Source organism: Elephas maximus, chromosome 9, assembly GCF_024166365.1.
Source record: "Elephas maximus indicus isolate mEleMax1 chromosome 9, mEleMax1 primary haplotype, whole genome shotgun sequence".
Classification (NCBI taxonomy): domain Eukaryota; kingdom Metazoa; phylum Chordata; class Mammalia; order Proboscidea; family Elephantidae; genus Elephas; species Elephas maximus.
The window spans coordinates 110160464-110175033 of NC_064827.1; the positions used below are offsets into that span (position 1 = coordinate 110160464).

A 14570-nucleotide genomic window follows, 5' to 3' on the forward strand; every position below is an offset into this window, starting at 1 on the left:
AAGTCAGTCACAAAAGGACAAATACTCTATGAGACCACTGTTACAAAAACCCAGGAAAAGGTTTACACGCAGAAAAAGTCAATCTTTAATCTTGGATGGTTATAAGGAAGGGAGGGGTAATAGCTAACTAGATAGTAGACAAGTATTAACTTTGGTGAAGGGAAAGAACACACAATATAGGGGAAGACACAACTGGACCAAGGCAAAGTCATAGGAACTTCCTAGACACATCCAAATACCTTGAGGGACCGATTTACTGGGACTGAGAGCTGGGGACCATGGTCTCAGGGGACATTTAGGTCATCTGGCACAACATAGTTCATAAAAACAATGTTTTATATCCTACTGTGGTGAGTATACAGTCTGGGGTCTTAAAAGCTTGTGAGCAGCCATTTAGATACATTTCTTCCGACTCGACGGCAGTAGGTTTGGTTTTTTTTGGTTTATTGGTCCCATCCCGTCTGGAGCAAAGGAGAGTGAAGAAAACCAAAGACACAAAGAAAATACTAGGCCAAAGGACTAATGGGCCACATGAGCCACAGCCTTCACCAGCCTGAGCCCAGAACAACTAGATGGTACCTGGCTACCGCCACCAATAGTTCAGATAAGGATCACAATAAAGGATCCCAGACAGAGCAGGAGAAAAATATACAAAATTCAAATTCACAAAAAAGACCAGACTTACTAGTCTGACAGACTAGAGGAACCCCCAAGACTATGGCCCCCAAACACACTGTCAACTCAGAACTGAAACCACTTCCAAGGTCCCCCTTTCAGCCAAAGATTAGACAGGCCTATAAAACAAACAACACACATGAGGAACGTGCTCCTCTTTAGTTCATTTAAGCATACGAGACCAAACGGGCAACACCTGCCCAAAACGAAAGACGGGGAGGCAAGAAGGGAGAATTGGACGAATGGACACAGAGTATCCAGGGTGGAAAGGGAAAGTGGGAGAAGGCTGACACATTGCGGGGCTTGCAATCAATGTCACAAAACAATTTTATGTGTAAATTTTTTAATGAAAAACTAATTTGTGCTATAAACTTTCACCTAAAACACAATAACATTAAAAAAAAAAAAAGTAAATTAAAAAATATGTATATGTGAACTTATAGTTATAAATGTACCTGCTGACATACATATATATATGGGAACTTGCTTCTATTTATAAATGCATCTGCTGACATACAATCAGTAAACCAGTTACTAGTTGCTCTCAAGTCAGTTCCAACTCATGGTGACCCTGTATGTTTCAGAGTAGAACTGTGCTCCATAGCAGAGGACCTTTCATACAATGATGTTTTAAAATACAGTAAAATGTTTACTGTGGAAAAAAACTCTATGGGAATTATACAGAGAGAAAGAATTTGCAGAAAACAAAATTAATCATAATGTTTTAATTTTTTAATATTACCCATTAAATTTCATAGAGACCTAAGGTTTGTTTCAGGAATACCCCTGATCTGGGTCTGATTGCAGCTAGTTTTCTGAGCTGAAAGAAATGTCTTAAGCAGGCAGCAATATTCCAGTGTGTAGCTCAGTTGCTGTTGTAGACTTTGAGGTAGCTAACAATAATCAAAATAATTTTTTCTCTCCTCTTTTTTTTTCCCTCTCTAAAAAACGATAACCCTATTTTGTTCCCCAAAAGAGGCAATAGACTTAAGGCAGTTAAAAGGAAAAAAAAAAAAAGTTCCCTTTTCCAACTGTTCTTTCAGGCCTCTGTAACTGCTCAGACCTGAGTTTCCTTTACAGCACTGCCATGGCCTTGTACTAATCAGTAGTCACACTGGAAGGAAAACCTCCTGGTAATGGTTTACTCCACTGTGGCAGATCAGGTCTCCTCCTAAGATAAACTTCTCTGTTTTTTAAGATATTTAAAAATGAAACTTCCTAAATTCTTATTTTGATACCTTTACAAAGAGTATGAGCCTATGATATATAGTGGCATTTAAGTAAAACTTTTTTTCAAGCAGTTCTGTTTTGCTCACTTTTGGAGAATGGATGGTGGAGACTTAAGAGGAAGGAGAGAGAGATACTACGCATTTAAAGTAGAAAATTAAGGAGGGGAAAAGCCCAAGGAAGACAGTAAAAAATCGTATCTCATCCGTTCACACACATAAAAAACCTGTTGCCGTTCAGTCGATTCCGACTCATAGCAACCCGAAAGGACAGAATAGAACTACCTCATAGGGTTTCCAAGGAGCAGCTTTTGGTTAGCAGCTGAACTCTTAACCACTGTGCTACCAGGGCTCCTCACATAAAACAACTGTACATATTTTATTCTTTTAGCCTTTTTTTCTCCATATATATGCTTATAAGCACTACTGACAATTTCAACAAATCAGAATTATTCTGTTATTTTGTAATTATGCTTGTTTTTAAGAGAAGTTCACACACACTTTTTTTAGTTAAAATTGCACTTGATATTTGTAAATCATATGTCTGATAAAGGATATATAAAGAATATCTAAAGAACTCTTAAAACTTAACAATAAAAAGACAACCCAATGGAAATATTGGACAAAGGATTTCTTTAAGGAAGTCTCATGGATTGAATTATGTTGCCCCACAAAATGTGCATATCAACTTGGTAAGCCCCTGATTCCCCCGTGTTGTGTGGTTGTCCTCCATTTTGTGATTGTAATTTTATGTTAAGAGGATTAGGGTGGAATTGTAACACTACCCTTACTCAGGTCACCTCCCTGATCCAATATAAAAGGAGTTTCCCTGGGGTGTGACCTGCACCACCTTGTATCTCAAAAGATAAAAGGAAAGGGAAGTAAGCAGAGAGTTGAGAACCTCATACCACCAAGAAAGCAGCACCTGGACCAGAGCGTGTCCTTTGACCTGAGGTTCTGCACTGAGATGCTCCCAGACAAGGGAAGACTGAAGACAAGGACCTTCCTCCGGAGCTGGCAGAGAGAGAAAGCCTTCCTCTGGAGCTGGCACTTCCCTTCTCTTTGTTAAAGCCATGCACTTGTGGTATGTCTGTTACAGCAGCGCTAGCTGACCAAGACAGGAAAACATACAGATGATCAGTCAGCACGTAAGTTACCATATGGCCAGGCGGTTCCACTCCAAGATAAACCCAAGAGAAATGAAAACTCATGTCTGCACAGAAACTTGTACACAAATGTTCATAGCAACAGTATTCATCATAGCCCCCGAAGTGGAAGCAATCCACATATCCATCAGCTGGTGAATAGGTAAACAAATGAAGCATATCCATATAATGGATTTTTTTTTAGCAATTAAAAAGAGTGAAGTACTGATACTTGCTAAAACATGGATGACCCTTGAAAACATGCTAAGTGAAAGAAACCAGTCACAAAGGACAGCATATTATTGATTCCATTTATATGAAATGCCCAGAATAGACAAATCTGTAGAGATAGAAAGCAGGTTAGTGGTTGCCAGGAGGTGGGAGAATGGGACTCCTAATGGGTGCTGTGTTTCTTTGTGGGTAATGAAAATATTCTAAAACTGATCGTGGTGATGGTTGCCTAACTGTGGATATACTAAAACCACAGCTGTTGTGAGGATTTCAGTTAGCATGCGAAAGTCACCTAGTCTGGTGTCCAGTGTGTAGTAGGGTCTCAATATCTACTAGCTGTATTAGCTATTACAATGGATGATTTATGGTATTTAAATTGTATCTAAATAAAACTGTTTAATACATAAATATATTTACAAATAAGCCTGAGAAATAATCAAGTCTTGAATGAAAACCAAAAAAAAACCTGTTGCCGTCAAGTTGATTCCAACTCATAGCAACTAGCAGAGAGAGTAGAACTGCCCCCATAGGGTTGCCAAGGAGCAGCTGGTGGATTCCAACTGCCAGCTTTGGGTTAGCCACCATGCTGTTAATCACTGTGTACAAGGCAGCCTACATTTTCAGGTTCTGAGTTTTTTTTAATTTGGTTAGAGGGTAATGGAACATTGTTAATGTCAGCAGCAGTGGATTGGAAGCCAGGGGCAGCCCTAGCTCTTTTAACTAGTTGTGTGACTTGAAGCAAGACACTTAACGAAACTTCAAAAGAAAACCTTTATTAAAAACTTAAAAGTTACGCATTTCGGAGCTGCTGTTAAGGCTGAGGCTTAGAAATCATTGCCAGCTGCTCATTAGAATTACCAAGAGAGCTTTTAAAAAACACTCCCTTGCCTGGGCCATCCCCCCAGATACGCAGTGTGATTTAATTGGTCTCCAGCGGGCTCTAGCATCTCATTGCCCCTCCGCCCCGCCTGCCTTTTGTGTTCCGCACGTGATCTTAATAAGCAGCAGGAGTCAAGAGCCACTGGCTTCGCTACTGAGAGAATTCTGTACTGGCAGCATCAAAAGTCAAATCATTTTCTTTCATGTTCCCCCCAGTGCTCTATATCAGTTATATGTGTCTGTTGGGCTGGAGATGGAGAGAGACTATAAAACAATAGGTAGGCCTATAATAGAAATATTTTCTAAAAAATATTTCCTAGTTTGTATTGACTCATAGCAGTTTCTTATTCAGTGAAATCTGTGAGAGCTGGAACTCAACAGGACTGCCGTATTTTTCTGGGTTTCATAAGTTTCCCACCTTCAGCAGGGTGCAGTCTTACCACTTTTCTATCGCTCGCTTTAGTGGAAAATATTTGAGTTTTCCTTCTCTGACACATTTCCGCCTTACTCAGTTTCCAGCTTTCACAAGTTTTACTGTTTCAGATTTAGATACAAATTCCTGGTTAAATAGGCTCAACTTTCAGTCCTGCCATCATCTGCCACTGTCAAGGTTTTGTGAACTTTTCTCAAATGCTTTTCCTGTGGCTTTAGTAGAATATAACATTTCTTAGTAGCTGTTTTTATAATGTCTGTATTACTAAGATGTTTTCTTTTCATTCCACAGGTCATAGGCTTTGGGTCTGTTAAAATTGCAGCATTCATAGCTATGGTGGGAATTCTGTCTATTGTGGCTCAGGTGAGTATCATCTTAACCATACCACTTTTTTTTAAGGTTTTTAGCCTGAAATAACCATAGATTCACAGGAAGCCGCAAAGAAATGTATAGGGAGATCCTGTGAACCCCCCCACCCCCATGGTAATATCTTGCACAATTGTGGTAAAATATCACATTGATGCAGTCCATAGAAGCACACTGTTGTCCACAGAAGCATACTGTTTTTAATATCATGTCTAGGTTATAATTTAGGAGGAATTTAATCCAATATTTTAGTACTTTTTAGAGTACTTACACCTTCTTTTGGGTTAATTCTTTTGTTGGCTTTTATACCAATCAAAATTATAAATAATTGCGGTCTAAATCTTGATATGGCAATATTAGCTTAACTAGGAGAATACTTCGACATCATTTTAATATTGAAAAGTAAGTAGAAATAAAAGCAATGAAAACCCATAACTCTTCCATCGCCTGCTGTCCCCAGGATCAGTGGATTAGAATTTACATAATGAGTAAAGAATAAATATTTCCCTGGGTGTTATTAAGCTAGGACTACAAAAGGGAGGGTATCCAGCCTTTAAATTAATTCACTGTAGTGCTTCAGGGGATCCGCTACCAGTGGGACAGTCACAAGCTGCTTTTCTGCAGCAGCCGCATAGTTGGCTGAGCAGAGCGCTCTGCTGCGAGAACTCTCCAAGAGGAGATAAGGAGGCCGGGAACCGGCTTCCCCCAAATGTTAAAATCGACAAGGCCAGTGGAAATGCATCAAGGCAAAGGCTTTTCTTACTTTAACCTTTTCAGGTTGTCAGGATTTTGGGTTATTTTCTGTATTAACTCTAGTCAGTCCATTAGCCTAGAGTCATCTTTTATTCAACTCTTTTTCAGTCTGTCTCAAACTAATTATTTTTAGCAGAGTATGTATTTGTTAAGGTCAGATCCCGACTTTGTGAAACTATTAACCTCCATCGAAATCCCACATGCTTTGTAAATGTTTAATTAGCAGGGGTTTTCTATTCACAGATGGTTGAATGATTGGCATTTCTCCAAAGAGACTGAGGTGTCGTCTCCTTCCCAGTCCTGATAACTGGTGAACGATAACTGGTGAACAGCTATTAGTAAGAGATAGAAGGATCCAGTGAGTTTTTGGGGAGCATTAGGTAAACGGGGGGAGACTGAAAGCCCCAGGTCCAGCTGAGAGCCCTAGAAGCTCCATCCCTGCAGAACTGAATTAGTACTGCCCAGTCTCCAAGATTCAGAACCACAAAATGGGCCTTTAGAGGTCCCAGTCATCAGTCAGTGGGTCTCACTCAGAGAGCTTGCATTCACATTCTGTGTTCACATGAATTCTCAAGATTTCTGTCTTTTACTTTGCAGACAGCCTTTCTCAGCATCTTGATGAGATCATTAGGGAATAAGAATACTGTCCTCCTTGGTTTGGGCTTCCAGATGCTCCAGTTGGCGTGGTATGGTTTTGGATCTCAGGCCTGGTAAGCCTCTTCCTTACGCTCTCATCAGCTAACAGACAAATGCACCCTCAAATGGAGTTTGACCTGAGTGCAATGAGAATTTTGTTGCTGCATAATTTTCAGAATGTTATAGAACTTTACTGATTAGGTGTATTCAGCATTTCAAAAACCATTTAGACTTTAATTTGGGGAAAGGTAATTCAGGGTTATTTATAAAAATTGTTTTCACCTTAGTGGGCTGTCATTAAGTAGTTACTTAATTGAATGTGTGTCCACAGCCCTCACCCTCAGGGTCCCCAGTAATATTTTAACTCTCCTTTTTAAGTTCATTTGTCAATTTATAAAGACATTGCATATAGTCAAAAGCATAATGAAAGACGAGGAGAAATGACCAATTGTGGCAGGCGGCACTGCCATAATCAGTGAGGGACCTGGGAACATAACCATTATAAAGTAAAACATTTAAGTTAAACCAACACTAAAATCTCCTCCAAAATCATGTGTGTCCAGAGACAGATATTGCTGCTAGCCTATTAGATTCTCAGAAACAGGAAGGAAGGTCAAGATACGCCCTGTGGAAAAAAGAAGAAATAAAAAGAACCCAGAGTGCTCTTTTGTTATGTGGTAGCTTTCTCTGTGTTTCTCAATACCAAATACCAGATTGCATGTCTCCATTTTAAAAATTAATTTTTTTTTTTTACATATGTAAATGGATGACATAATCTAGAGAAGCTAGAAAAGCTTTAGTGGTCAGTGGTCAGTTTGGGGAGCAAATGCATGTGAGAAAAGAGTCTTTGTCTTTCTCTTTGTGACTTCTTATCAGCCCAACGTGGTTGATTGCTCTTGTTCTTTACAATTTTGGTCCTATGAACTTTGGTTTATTAGCTGATCCAGTCAAACCCATTCAGTGTTAAAAAGGCTTTGTGGGATAAAGTGTTTTTCTTTAACACCAAGGATGTGTGTTTCAGCCCGAGCCCCACTCAGGCCACAAGCCCATTCCTTCTCATATTCACACTTAGCACTTAAGCCCCCTTCTTTGAAAAAAGAACTTCAGGTCCCTGTTTTTTAGTTGGTGGCACTATATGCCTTGGCATAGAAAACAGAGCAGCTTCAAGGCCAACAGAAGATGAGCCTTTGAGAAGTACAAAGCAGAAAGTTGGAGATTAGTGGGGAAAATGCAGTGTTTACATAAGCAAAAGAAATGCCCGTATGAAATTCATGGAGTTTATATCTAAAGCTGGTAAATAGGGAAACCAGGGAGAAGAAGAGAATTTGAAAGAAGTAAAATTAAAAAGTGAAACTCTCGCAGCCCCTCTACCCCATCCCAGCCCATGAAGTGATCAGTATTAAAAGAGTGATATATAACCTTCCAAGTTAAAAAAGAAAAAAATCTACTTTTTAAGAGGAGAAATAAATAAAACTTAACATGAGGAAATAGAAAACATTTGTACATTTGCGACTGATTGTACTCTGAACACTGAGCTCCCTGGGCTGCCTGCCCACCTGACTGCAGGCTGTCCTGTCGTTGCAGGATGATGTGGGCAGCGGGGACCGTGGCCGCCATGTCCAGCATCACATTTCCAGCAGTCAGCGCCCTTGTCTCACGGAATGCAGAGTCCGACCGGCAAGGTGAGGCCGCTGTCACCCTCACTGTCCTCCCCCTTCAGCTGAGGCCGACTTGCCACGAGCATGAGAAGCTCTGATACCTCTCCGCCAAGCCAGAAGTGGCAGCCATGTCTTGCCTTCTCAGTGATCATACCTGTCTTTCTTGCCAAATAGGAAAATTCGAGGGAAACGATGGTCTTCTTAGGCTCTATATTCTGCTTTGATCTTATACTCATATTTTGAAAACCTCGATTCATCAGTTTAGAATACTAAGAACTCTCCATCTTCTGTTTTCACTTTTGTCCATTACCACCAGAATTAACTAGATTATACTCCCTTTTTAACATGTGTTTGTTAAATAATGACAGAGCAGCTAGTAATGAGTTGTATAAAAATGGAACACTCAAAAGTTTGTTAGCTTGATTTAGGAAATGGTTCTCTCAGGGGAAAAAGAAGAAGTAAATCTGTGTGGTTGTTGATAATTGGATACAAAGTGAGAGACGAAATTAAAATGCGGAGTAGCATGCCACCTTCTAAACTCCTAACTCGTTCTTTCTTGTGCCTCCACTTCCCTACCTGGTAGTTCCTGCTGCAGGAATTAATCCTTTTCTTTCTGCATCTCTTTGTCGCTCACCTTAATTCAGAGAAAAGTTTTTGTTTTTTTAATTCTTGAGTCCTTTTAAAAGTTTCAATAAAAACCTAGATTGGAAAAGATAGTTTATTCACTGTACCTGTTTCTCCACATCAGAAATTAGCCATCTTATTCATACCCATTTTCAAATAGTGTCACTTGTAGACCACAGGTGACCACCTCTGGCTTTGAGAACTAAGCCTGGTGGTCCACGGTAGCCTCGTGTTTTGGGGGAGGTGTCAGGTCTGTAAATTGGGCACCGTCTCATGGGAGCTAGCGCTACCTTGGTGTCTGTCATACCCTGTCCGTGCCTCCTGTCACTCAGGGCACGAATTTTCTTTAGCTGTTTTTACAGACGTTTCCAAGTGTCAGCATTATTGGGATATGTTATATTAGGTTGAATTATATCAAGTTGCCAATATTTGACTATTTTTGACTTACAAAAACATCTGTTTCATATGGTTCAAGCAGATTTTTTACCTTCCACTTTAGAAACCAGATCTATCTAGAAATCGACACTTGTGGAATTTTTCAGTACAGGTCGTCAGGAAGGCGCTGCCCAGAATGCAAAGAGCAGCTGTAAGGAATGGAGTCTGTGCCCAAGAAGCTTGTAGAGCAGCCAGGACGGCTGTGTGCTCCCATGTGGGCAGGATGTTATTGTTACAGCACCATTAAATGAACAGAGCGGGGACGTCTCAAGCAGCGCAAAAGTGGAAATTGCCCGTAATTAGGGAATATTAAAGTTTTGCTTTTTATCATTCCCCATTTATAGGCAGGTGTTTCTGTTCTAGAGGAATTCTGCCCCAAAGGGATTTCAGAAGCGTCACTATCATTTCATCTTGTGTTAGATCTTAGGTCAGAGAGTGAGGGCATTAAAAGGACACAGTAACAACCAAGAAAACATTTGTGGGATGAATGAAAATATGATGGCCTAAGTATTCATAGTCTACTTTTCTTAGCATGCTTTCTAGCCAGTTCAGCTCAGCTGAATGAGTATGTTATAGTTTGTGAGAAAGTACTGTTAAGCTGCAAATCTTGAGATGTTTTACTGAAAAGACTGGCTCCCTTACTTCTCTTTGTTCTAATTTAGGAGTTGCCCAGGGGATAATAACTGGAATAAGAGGACTCTGCAATGGTCTGGGACCTGCACTGTATGGCTTCATATTCTATATGTTCCACGTCGAACTGACTGAAATGGAGCCAGAACTGAATTCTGACAAAGCTGCCCTGCAGGTAAATTGGTAATAAGCCTAGTTTTATAACAACGTTAGTGTCAGATGATAGCAAAATCTTCTGACCTTAAATTTGGAGCAAGTTCTTACTTATGTAATATGACTATTGTATTTGACGATAGTAAGTTCAGTGTTCAGTGCTTCCTGACTCTCTGATATAAAAGATTTGTCTTAATTTTGTTCAGAATGCTGTCCTCTGGCTAAGCCCAGGCAAAAGAAAATATGAAATGACCTAAAAATTCAGCTTAAATATTGAGCTAGAGTACATTCTCTGTTTATTTGATATTTCTTCCCTTCTTCCATCTAATCAAAATTTAGTGTAGATTTCTGTACAAAACTAGAATTTAATGTTCATATATAGAAGTGGATGATCCGAAGTCATTGGATGGGATTAGAGATAAACAGCTGTCACTTATAGGCTTACAGGTTTGGTTAAGCCATTTATAAGTGGTACAGAGAGCAGTGATGAGTTGCCACTTGTCATTCCAAAGACTAGCTCTATTAGAACTTGCCTTCTCAGTTAATGAGACATTGGTTTTTGAGATTGCCATGATTCACTTTTTGATGGTGTGCTTTTTTGGGGTCATTGAGGACTGATTTGGGATTGAAAAAACTAACTGAATTCTTCGTCTTCATTTGTTTCCCACACCCATCAGGGAGCTGTCATCCCAGGCCCGCCATTTTTATTTGGGGCATGTATAGTTCTTATGTCTTTTGTGGTTGCTTTATTTATCCCTGAATACAGTAAAGCCAGTGTAATTCACAAACATAGCAGCAGCGGCATCAGCGGCAGCCTGAACAATGCCCCAGAACGGGGCACTGATGAAGACATTGAGCCACTGCTGCACAACAGCAGCATCTGGGAACTCTCTTCCTTTGAGGAGCCCGGGAATCAGTGCACTGAGCTGTAAACTCAGCAGAAAGGGTGATTGTGCACATGCCGTCTTTGGGAGCCATGGAGGGAGCCACGCCACATGGAGACCTCATGGTGCTGGAGGAGAGATGCTGGCATCCTTCAGAGCCAAGTTTGATAAGTGACCCTCTTCTACTCCTCTTCCCATCTTCCTCTTTGTCCTCCTACTTCCCTTTTGTCCTTTTTTCTTTGTACATTAGAACAAGTTAAGATTTGAAATGCAAATGATATGCAACTCTCAAGGTTATCTGGAGTCTGAGCTTTGAAGCTCAAATAGAAAAAGTCATATATCTCTGGGAAAAAGGATAGCTTTCCTTTAACAACTCCAGAGTAAGCATGACAGCAGTGTTTCCAGGCCCTTTTCAGCAGAATATGCAGGATTGTAGTAGGACTGCCATCTTTGGCAAGATTTCAGGTAAAGAATCCTCCTCATTTTACTTCTCCCAGTTTCTCTGAACGCATGCCTGCATAGCCCATAGGTGTTCATGAGGGGCCGCTCTTAAGAGTCACTCACTGAGTATCAGGGGTCTTTGTTCAGAGGTCATAGGAAAGCCTAGTTTACTTGCCTTTCATTCTTTCTCCTTCCTGTTCTTGTCGAGAATGAAATTCCACACATGTACCTGTAGTCATATATGTGATCAGTGATTATCTTTACCAGATGAAGAAAATGTTTCTTTAATCATGTAGCACTACCAACACAGATTCCTGCCCCTGGTGTCTCAGTCCAACCCAGAGTGATTTTACAGAAGGAAAACACAGCAAGCATTCTGATGTAGCACAGAAATTGGAGGATGCTTCTAATTATGTTCTCAGCAAATGTGAACATTCCTGAGTGTGGATAACAGTAACTGAAAACCAGAGTAGTTTATATTCAAGTTCGGGCCCACAGACTTCATTATCAGTGTTTGTACTTCTCCACGTCTCCCTTGTCTGACTTCTCAAATAATTTTTCCTACCCATCACACTTCTGCCTTAACTGTTCTCTGTAGTATGCCTTTGTTTTCAACCATAATCTTCATTCATTTCACTCTGTTTATCTCACTTTTAAATCTCGTGGGAATATGCACATCAGATTTCTTTCTAAAATATGCTTTAGTGAAGCTCAGTTTCACAAGTGTCTTGCTAATTTTTCAAGATACTTTATGGACTAAGAAAACTTTACAGATTTATATGTATTTTGCTGCACCAGTAAATGGGTATTAAATCTGGCCTACCTTTAACAGTGCACTCCTTTGAAAGTTTTATAGGTATGAAATATATGTAGATATTTGTAAGGGGTTTTCAATTTTTCTGATGGGGTGCTGTGTAAATCTTGTATTTATAAATGTAATAAAGATATTGACAAAAATATATATACAACTTTTATAAAGGATTGTGTACTGACTGAATACATTTAAAAGAAAATATATTTTGAAATCTGTTCTGCCGTGAACAGAGATAATGTATCTTTTTACTATGCTGTTGGTTTTTAAGTTAAGCTTCCTAATGCATAATAAATTTGCAATGGATACCTTTATGTCTTTTGTGTTTCTTTAAAGGGAATAGTACCATCGGTCTTCTGGATTCTGTTTCGGGTGGCTTCCAAGTAAAATGAATTATTGTACACTAATGTAAAAGATGTATGTATTTTCAAAAACAAGTTTAATTTTAGCACACTTCCTTCAAGTTTGCGTTAAAACTCAGATCATTTAGAAGTTTATATATGTATAATATATATATTTTTTAAATGCCCCCATAACATCTTTATTTCTGCTTTTTACCACTGCTTATCACAACTGCAGTTACTTTACCCAGTATGACCGATGTCTTTTTATTCTTTTTTTAATTATAGGTTGATTTTTAAATTGAGGTAAAATTCACATAACCTAATTTTCAGCCATTTTAGCATATATAATTCAGTGGTTTTTAGTAAATTCATAGTGTAAACAACCACCATCTTATTCTAGAATATTTCCGTTACCCCAAAAAGAAACCCCATACCATTAGCAGTTACCCCCAGTTCCTCCTTTCCCTGTCCCCTGGCAACCACTAATCTACTTTTTGTCTCTATGGATTTGCTTATTTTGGGCATTTCATATATAAATGGAAACATACAATATATGGCCTTTTGTGCTTTCTTTTGCTTGGCATAATAATTTTCAAGGTTCACTAATGTAGCATGTATCAATACTTATTCCTTTTTATAGCCCAAAAATATTCCCGTGTATGGATATACCACTTTTTTTTTTTAATCCATTCATCAATGGATGAACATTTGGGGCATTTACACTTTTTGGCAAATATGAGCAGTGCTGTTTTACGATACAAGTTTTTGTGTGAATGTACATTTTCATTTCTTTTCACCATCTACCTAGAAGAATCCCTGGGTGGTGCAGATGGTTAATGTGTTGGGCCACTGACAGAAGGGTTGGAGATTCTAGTCCACCCAGAGGCACCTTGGAAGAAAGTCCTGGCAATCTACTTCTAAAAAATCAGCCATTGAAAACCCTACAGAGCACGGTCCTACTCTGACACATGGGATTGCCATGAGCTGGAATGAACTCAGCGGCACCCAGTTATATACCTACGAGTGGAACTGCTAAATCATACACCATATTTTTGTGCAAATAACATTTTATACATTTTTTTGCCAACTGCACCCTCCCCTTTCGAGGTATTTTCACAAGCATGCTCACGTATAACATGCATGTTATTTGTGTAAAAATATGGTAGTAGGAGCCCTTGTGGCACAGTGGTTAAGAGCTCAGCTGATAACCGAAAAGTTGGCAGTTCGAATCCACCAGCCGCTCCTTGAAAACCCTATAGGGCAGTTCTACTCTGTCATGTAGCGTTGCTATGTGTTGGGATCAACTCAACAGCAACGGGTTTGGTTTATTTTATTTTATTTGGTTTTAGTGGGTTTAAAGTAATATCTCATCATAGTTTGAGTATCTTTGGAAGAATGTGTATTCAAGGCACCTGTCCATTTTTTTTAATTGGGTTATTTGTCTTTCATTGTTGAGTTTGTAAGAGCTCTTTTCATGTATTCTGGATTCTAGACCCTTATTAGATATATGATTTGCAAATATTTTCTTCCATTCTATTGGTTGTCTTGATAGTGTCCTTTGATGCACAAAATTTTTAATTTATATGAAGTTCAGTTTATCTCTTTTTCTGTTGTTGCCTATGTTTTTGGTGTCATATCTAAGAATCCATTGCAGATCTAAGGTCATGAAAATTTTCTCTTGTTTTCTTCTAAGAGTTTTATCATTTTAGCTCTTAAATTTAGGTCTTTGATCCATTTTGTGTTGATTTTTGTATAAAGTGTGAGATGGGGGTCCAACTTCATTCTTTTGCACGTGGAGATCCAGTTGTTCCCAATACCACTTGTTGAAGTGACTATTCTTTCCCCATTGAATGGTCTTTGCACCCTTGTCAAAAATCAAATAACAATAGATATATGGGTTTAATGCTATGCCACTGGCCTGTATGTCTATCTTTATGCCAGCACCTAGGTTTAGATTACTGTAGCTCTGTAGTTTTGAAATTGGGAAGTATGAGTCCTCCAACTTTGTTATTTTTCAAGATTATTTTGGCTATTCAGGGCCCCTTGCAATTCCATATGAATTTGAAGATTCAGCTTTTCCATTTCTGCAAAGAAGGCTGTTGGAATTTTGATGAGGATTGGATTGAATCTGTAGATCACTTTGGGTAGTATTGACATCTTAACAATATCAAGTCTGCCAATCCATGAACACGGGATTTCTTCCCATTTACATCTTCTTTAAAGTCTTTTCAGCAGTGTTTTGTCGT

At 39.2% G+C, this 14570-nt stretch overlaps 1 protein-coding gene across 2 annotated transcripts in view; it reads left to right on the forward strand.

Moving 5' to 3' along the window:
- MFSD14B (major facilitator superfamily domain containing 14B) overlaps nucleotides 1-12262 on the forward strand; it is a 106051-nt gene extending 93789 nt beyond the window's left edge. Inside the window, exons 8-12 of one of the 2 annotated variants that reach the window (XM_049897186.1) lie at nucleotides 4881-4952; nucleotides 6306-6418; nucleotides 7911-8026; nucleotides 9724-9866; nucleotides 10522-12262. In XM_049897186.1, coding sequence (XP_049753143.1) covers nucleotides 4881-4952; nucleotides 6306-6418; nucleotides 7911-8026; nucleotides 9724-9866; nucleotides 10522-10776 — 699 coding nt within the window. In that variant the 3' untranslated portion in view covers nucleotides 10777-12262. The remainder of the gene's footprint in view (nucleotides 1-4880; nucleotides 4953-6305; nucleotides 6419-7910; nucleotides 8027-9723; nucleotides 9867-10521) is intronic. The other variant, XM_049897187.1, reaches the window with a different exon arrangement.
- Nucleotides 12263-14570: the final 2308 nt, after the last annotated feature.